We start from the raw sequence: 7,521 nt of genomic DNA, 5'->3' as shown, positions 1-7,521 counted from the left end.
GCTGAACATTCTTTTCTCCATTGTCCGAAAGTCGATCGCGTGTGGGACAAAATCCATCAATGGATTGGAATGGAAACGGCTAAACCACAAAAAGTCGAAGATCATTTCATATCTTTCATTGGAGGAGGAAGAGGTAAAAGAAACAAGAACTTCCTTAAAGCTCTTTGGATTGGGACTGTTTGGCTGATCTGGAAGTATAGGAATGAGAGTAGGTTTGAGAACAAGAATTGGGAGGTGTCTAATCTTGTTAATGAGGTCAAAGGGAGGCTTTGGAGCTGGAACAAAATCTTCCATGTTGTCGAGTCCAATGTTTCTTTTACCTTGTGGTGCTCTAACGAGTTCGCACCACTCGTTTGATGTTTTTGGTACTCCTAGTACCATCCCAGTTTTTTAATGAATTTTTTATTGATCAAAAAAAAAAATACCCACTTTCATATATCAAAAGTAAATTTTAGCCAATAGGATAAAAACATAAAAATTTACCCACTTTTTATGTGAAAAGACTAAAATACCCCTACTTAAATATTTGCAGTTCTCTCTGTAGTCTACATTCTTTCTCCTCTCTCTCTCTCTCCACTTTCTTGTGACACCCCATGCACACAGCCATCATAGCAATAGGTGATTCTTCATCAATTTTCTCCTCCGCTGCCGATCGAAGACCTGTAACCGCTCCATCTCCAAATCCTCAACCACGTCCAACCATTAATCGCGAGATGGCGATGATTTTCACGTTGGGGGATGAGGACGAGTTGTCGGATCCGCCGTGGGATGGTGCAGAGAGGTTGAGCAGAGGAACGACGCCGCCGCCGTTGCCGTTCATATCTCTGGACTATCTTTATCCCTCTCTCTCTCTCTCTGTACCAGCAGTTAGATTTAAATGCTTCCGCCACCACTGTGTTTGATGAAATGCCGTTCATATCGCCGCCACTGTGTTTGATGAAATGCTTCCGCCAACTAACAGTTAGATTTAAGCACTACAAAAAAGCGCGTATTTACCGGCGAAAACTACCGGCGGCGATTTTGCCGTCGGTAGATAACGGCGGCAAGGCGGCGGCATTGCAGGCGACCCGAAATTTCGAAATTACCGGCCAGTTACCGACGGCAAACTCGCCGCCGGTATGTAACGGCGGCGTCGCCGTCGTTAATGTTAAAATACGCATTATTTAATTAAATTTATAGACTTAGCGGCGGCAAAATCCCCGCCGCTATATAGCGGCGGCATTTGCCGTCGGTAACCTTTAAAATATAGGGCAGCGGGTTTGCCCATTTTTTCAGTATCTGCGCCGCAACCAACCCCCCCACGCGAACAGAAACTACCCCCCCAGCCCCTCCCCTGCTGCTGCTGCTCTTCCTTCGCCGCCGCCTCCGCCGCCGCCGACCGCCGCCGACCCAGCAGGTATCTCTCTCTCTCTCTCTCTCTCTCTCTCTCTCTCTAGATCTATATATATATATATATATATCTAATTAATTTTAATTATATATATATAATTATATAATTTCACTTATATTATTTATTGTAGTTCGACGACCTCGTTTCACCGCCTTCTTCACGACACCCACCGGAAACCACCACCGTACGCTCTCTAATTTATTTATTTAATTATTTAATTATGAATTTATTTATGTATTTAATTATATATTAATTAAATATATTTAATTATTTGTTATATATAGTTAATTAATTTATAATAGATTTTGTTTATAATTAAATTATATGAAGCATGATTAATTTTAAATTATATTAATCCATTTAATATATGATGTTGTTAGTTAAATTTTAAATTATGAAGCATGATTAATTTTAAATTATATTAATTTTAATCAATTAGTTTAAGTTGTTTGTTAGAATAATTTATATATGTTGGATAATTTTGTTAAATTCAATGTTATGTGCTATGTGTTTATGAAATGTTATATTATTATATATATATATATTGTGGGATAGATTTAATCAATTTCTTAAGGATCTTCTCCCTTTGGGATAGAAATTGATTATTTCTTAAGGATCTTCTCCCTACAAATGATTGTTTTTAATTTAATTACCATGATTTTTATTGCTTTTATTTGTATTGTATTATTGCTTCGACATTGGGGGGTCGGGTAGACCTAGTATAGGCTTAGTAAATTAGGACCACTATGGTCACTATAGTTGCTGGTAGAGTCGAGCACTTGGTAGTTAGGATAGTGGGGTTATGCTGTCGAAATTTTGTTAGATTTCAAGTAATTTATTATGTTTTATTTGTTTTTTTCAATTAGAATTTGCAAGAATGAGTGATAATCGTACGTGGATGTACGCGAGATACAATGATCGTACCGCATTTGAAACGGGGCTTGAGTTTTTCCTTGAGTGGGCGTTCAATCAAACGGCGTACACAGATGGACAAGGTAACATTAGGTGCCCGTGTAAGAAGTGCAAGAATCAAGCGTATTTAGATGTACCTACGGTCAGAGAACATGTTAGTAGGCGTGGATTTGTCCTGAATTACAAAGTTTGGGTTTGTCACGGGGAAGCACCGCTGTCTATGCCGAGAGAACATGCTATAATGAATGAGGATGATGGATTATATAATAACTACGAAAGGATGGTGCATGACCATGCTGGACCTAGTAATTATCAAGATCCTCCAAATCTGGAGCAGCCGCCCAATAATGACGCTCAACAGATTTATAATATGTTGGATGCAGCGGATACTCCATTGTACGCAGGATGTGACACGTACTCACAATTAAGTTGGATGACTCAATTCATGAGCATAAAGACTGAAAGCCACATGTCAGAGAGGACTTACAATCAGATGTCTTCGATGATGAAAGCTGCTTTACCAGAGGGTAACAACTGTCCAGAAGACTTCTATAGTACGAAAAGAAATCTACGTGGTTTGGGTTTGCCAGTAGAGAAGATCGATTGCTGTGTTAATAACTGCATGTTGTATTGGGGGGAAACTAGTGAGCTACATAGTTGTATGTTCTGTGACCAATCACGATATAAGGACAGCTTGCGTGCATCTGGGAGTCGCAGAAAGAAACAAGTGCCCGCTAAACAGATGCACTATTTTCCCTTGACGCCCCGATTGCAGAGATTGTTTGCATCTCCTGCAACTGCTGAACATATGCGGTGGCATGCGACCTCCACAGACGATGGGATAATGCGCCACCCGGCCGACTCTCCGGCATGGAAACATTTGAATTCAGTCTTTCCTGGATTCGCCGATGAGATTAGAAATGTGAGGTTGGGCCTCTCTACAGATGGTTTTGCCCCATTTGCACAATCAGGGCGTCAATATTCTTCTTGGCCAGTTATTGTCACGTCGTATAACCTGCCTCCGTGGTTGTGCATGAAAGAACAATTCATGTTCCTCACAGTCCTCGTGCCTGGCCCATCAAACCCAAAGATGAAGTTGGACGTATTCTTACAGCCATTGATACACGAGTTAAAATCTCTGTGGGAGGTTGGTGTGAACACTTACGACATATCGTTGAAGCAAAATTTCCAGATGCGAGCAGCTCTGATATGGACTATCAGTGATTTTCCAGCGTACGCTATGTTGTCTGGGTGGGGTACAGCTGGGAAATTGGCATGTCCACATTGCATGGAGAATACAGAAGCATTCACTTTGCCGATGAGTGGAAAACAATCGTGGTTTGATAATCATCGGAAGTTCTTACCTCCTAACCATGTGTTTAGGAGAAACAAAACTTCATTCTTGAGGAATAAGACATGCAATGTTGGTCCACCAGAACAAAGATCAGGAATACAAATCTTGAATCAAATCGAGGGGTTAGGCTTCGTGAAGGTTACCGAAGACTTCGATGGCAGGAACGCTCAACTCGCCAAATATCAAGATGTAGGGTGGAAAAAGAAAAGCATATTTTGGGATCTACCCTATTGGAGATATCTTTTGATTCGACATAATCTGGATGTTATGCACATTGAGAAAAATGTGTTTGATAACGTGTTTAATACTGTCCTGAATGTGAAGGGGAAGACAAAAGATACAGAAAAATCTAGAGAAGAATTGAACACCTTCTGCAAGCGGAAAGAGTTGAAGAAAGTGGATGGAACTCGAGGGTATCCGAAAGCATGTTATACGCTTGACAGGGAAGAGAAGAAGATCTTACTCCAATGGATCAAGAGTCTTAAGTTTCCCGATGGGTACGTGTCAAATATTAGTAGATGCGTTGACATGAACGCCCTGAAGATGCACAACATGAAAAGTCACGACTGTCACGTGTTCATGCAAATCCTTCTGCCTGTTGCATTTAAAGAACTTCTTCCTAAGAATGTTTGGGAGGCAATTACAGAGTTAAGTTTCTTCTTCAGAGAATTAACATCCCGCAACGTGGCCATATATGACATGAGAATACTGAGTGAGAAGATAGCTGTTACTCTTTGCAAACTTGAGCGTATCTTCCCGCCTAGTTTATTTGATTCAATGGAGCACCTACCAGTTCATTTGGCAGATGAGGCACGATTGGCTGGTCCAGTGCAATATCGGTGGATGTATCCTTTTGAAAGATATTTGAGGACATTAAAAAATCATATAAAGAACAAAGCCAAGGTTGAGGCGTCCATCGCCAATGCATACTTACATGCAGAAATGTCAACCTTCTCTTCGTTTTACTTTGAAGATCAAATATCTACAAAGTGGACAACTTTGCCTCGCAATATTGAGATGCCCGTTGCTGAAAATGATGATCCTCTTTGTCTCGCCATATTCAAACCTATTGGGCGTTCACTTGGCCGAGGGACGAAGAGATACATGGATGAGCGCGAATGGCATGCTGCACACATGTATATTTTGAGCAATTGTGCAGAGGTTGCAGAGACATATAGCAAGTGAGTATTCTCGTTCAATTTACGTATAAGAAGTGTTCATCATATATAGGTGTTAACATATTTATTTGATTCTTTGTATCCAAGGATCTTCAAGGAGGAAAAACGATATGCAAATCCTTACATGACTGATGCAGAGTTTGAAGTCGCGTTTCACAACGAGTTTATTCTGTGGTTTAACCATTACGTAAGAGACGATAAATTTATGTTAAATATACATTTACTTACTCTAAAATTGGCTAGCAAACTTAAATGATATTTGTGTGAAACAGGTTTGTCGTCCTTGTAACGACGAGTTGAACCCTTATATTAGGTCGCTTGCAGCTGGACCATTAAGGGAGATTGAAACATACTCCGGCTATTTCGTGAATGGCTACAGGTTTCACACAACTGATCATGATAGAGAGAGTGCGACTGTGAACAGTGGCGTTTGCATAAAAGGTTCGGTCTATGGTAGTGATAGAGATGTGCTAGACTTTTATGGGCGTCTGCAAGAGGTTTGCGTGCTGGAGTATCCGGGGTATCCAATTAAGCAGACAGTCTTGTTCAACTGTGAATGGTTTGATTTGTCGGCTCAGGGAACTTCTATTGATACAGACTTCAAGTTAGTTTCACTGAACCACACACGAAGATATAGGAAGTATGATCCCTTTGTTTTGGCGAGTCAAGTAGTTCAAGTGTTTTACTGTCCCTATCCCAGTACGAACCAATCAAAGAAAAATTGGTGGTCAGCATGCAAAGTCAACGCAAGATCTAAGGTTGAAGTGTCTACTGCAGCATCTACATCAACATTAGATCAACCATTTCAAGAAGAAGTGGTTACTATTATGCCTACTCACACAAGTGTAGGCATTGAACAACCACTTCTCCTTCATCCCCTCGGTGGAGTCGTTGAGATTGAAGATGACGATGAAGCAGAAGACGATGATTCCCCGTTGACATCTAACGATAGTGATGATGATAGTAGTGATGCTTATGAATAAATGTAAATGCACATTTTGGTTGAATTTGATTGCAAATTTGTTATGTTTATGTTTATGTTTGTTAGTTACTGTTAATGTTACGTTTCGTGAAAGCGTTTGTTAATTTAATTGTATGCAACAGGCATCATGTCTACCTCTCGAGGTTTGTTGGGATTTGGGAGGCAATCTGGCGTTAATGCGCCAGAAGCTACAGCAGATACATCTGATGGGTCTGGGACGCATATTTCTGGGACTCCCGAGACTCCCAATGCTTCTAGTAGTTCACGGGCTAGAAGGCCTAGGGGCCCTACAGCTGCCGCTATCAGAGAGAGAGAGGTTAAGGCACCTGATGGGAGGACGGTATTTCAGAGGCATCCTGAGACTGGGTAAGTACATTAGTTAAAATTACTGTTTCTCGTACACCATGATTAAGTGACAAAATTACTTGTACACAGTGTTTTGTTGGAGCCCACTGGCCTGTCCAAAGCTTGCACGTGCACATTTAAGATGTTTGAAAACACAGGCGGGTACACATGGAAGTTGACGCCCCCGGCGATGAAGGATAAATTTTTTGATGAATTACAGGTACAATTAAATTTATAATACATATAAATATATCATATTAAATTGTTAAAATGTTTGATATTAAATTAATTCTCTTTCTTTCAACAGAAAGAGTTTACGTGGAAGCCCGAGGATGAGCATGACGTGAGGATCATGTGGGAGACAAAAGCCCGCAAAAGGTACTCCGACATGATGAGCGACTACAAGTCAACTCTCAAGCAGTGTATCAGCCAAGGGAGAGAGATGTCTAGGCCCGTCTGGATGACTCCCGATTTCTGGACTGGACTCCGGGATTACTGGCATCAGCCCGAGGTTGAGGCTGTTTCAACTCGAGCTCGTGCCAACCGGATGTCCGAGCCCGATGGGGAGGGTACAGGGATCAGTAGGCACGTGGGCGGGTCCCAGTCGACTCGTATCCTGCAGCAGTATATGGTATGTAATTAACAAATAATTAAGTATATAAATTAAATTAATATATTGACTAATATAACTTATTTATCTTATATAAATGCATATACAGAGCTTGGATCCTGGTACTCCCCAGGATGCACCGAACTATGCCACCTTCCTCCGCCTCCACACGTACGCCGACGGAAGTTATACGTCGGAGAGAGATGCTAGAATTGACGTAAGTGTTTAAGTTTATTCAAATATTTAGTGAATGTATTTATTTTCTAACAATTATGCATTGTTATGTATGTATTAGGCCGAGGTTCATCGACTGGCCGCTGCCACAGGACGACAGGAGCGGCTAGACGAGGTGTATTTGGAGGTGGTGCAAATTGATAGGTCACGGATCTACGGCGTCGGGAGTGCCGGGCAGAGTCAGGCTAGTAGGGGGTCTATCCGCAGCACGGGCACTTCTGCGGTGTCTCAGCAGCTTTATGAGACACGGATCTCCACGCTGGAGGAGCGATTGGCGGCAGAGCAAGCACAACGCCAACAGATAGAGGAGCGCATGGCGGCAGAGCAAGCAGAACGCCAACAGATGCAGGACCGCGTGGCTCAATTGGAGGCGTTTATGATGATGTATAAGGCTCCGCCACCTCCACACCCTGATGCCGATGATGATGATGATGATGATGCTTAGACTTATGTTTATGTTTTCAAACAAAATTACATTTGCACTTTCTTTTCAAATTTATGTTTTATTGAACTATA

The 7,521-nt window shown here is 41.6% G+C and overlaps 2 protein-coding genes and 1 long non-coding RNA gene across 3 annotated transcripts; all 3 read left to right on the top strand.

Annotated features, from left to right (window-relative positions):
- The first annotated feature begins 984 nt into the window (after positions 1 to 984).
- LOC130988218 (uncharacterized) lies at positions 985 to 2,541 on the top strand. The gene is made up of 3 exons (XR_009090021.1): positions 985 to 1,396; positions 1,521 to 1,574; positions 2,257 to 2,541. It is a non-coding gene; the product is annotated as an uncharacterized LOC130988218 (long non-coding RNA).
- Positions 2,542 to 2,614: 73 nt separating this feature from the next.
- LOC130988211 (uncharacterized) lies at positions 2,615 to 6,604 on the top strand. The gene is made up of 6 exons (XM_057911997.1): positions 2,615 to 4,837; positions 4,922 to 5,021; positions 5,107 to 5,819; positions 5,939 to 6,182; positions 6,252 to 6,381; positions 6,469 to 6,604. Exons 1-3 carry the CDS (start codon positions 2,673 to 2,675, stop codon positions 5,815 to 5,817), a joined length of 2,976 nt encoding a protein of 991 aa, XP_057767980.1. The 5' UTR covers positions 2,615 to 2,672; the 3' UTR covers positions 5,818 to 5,819; positions 5,939 to 6,182; positions 6,252 to 6,381; positions 6,469 to 6,604.
- Positions 6,605 to 6,638: 34 nt separating this feature from the next.
- On the top strand, positions 6,639 to 7,521 carry LOC130988217 (uncharacterized). The gene is made up of 3 exons (XM_057912002.1): positions 6,639 to 6,792; positions 6,881 to 6,988; positions 7,067 to 7,521. Exons 1-3 carry the CDS (start codon positions 6,709 to 6,711, stop codon positions 7,448 to 7,450), a joined length of 576 nt encoding a protein of 191 aa, XP_057767985.1. The 5' UTR covers positions 6,639 to 6,708; the 3' UTR covers positions 7,451 to 7,521.

Source organism: Salvia miltiorrhiza, chromosome 6, assembly GCF_028751815.1.
Source record: "Salvia miltiorrhiza cultivar Shanhuang (shh) chromosome 6, IMPLAD_Smil_shh, whole genome shotgun sequence".
NCBI classification, from domain to species: Eukaryota; Viridiplantae; Streptophyta; class Magnoliopsida; order Lamiales; family Lamiaceae; genus Salvia; species Salvia miltiorrhiza.
Note: the sequence above shows the minus strand (reverse complement) of the source record. Positions and strands in the feature narration are given on the sequence as shown.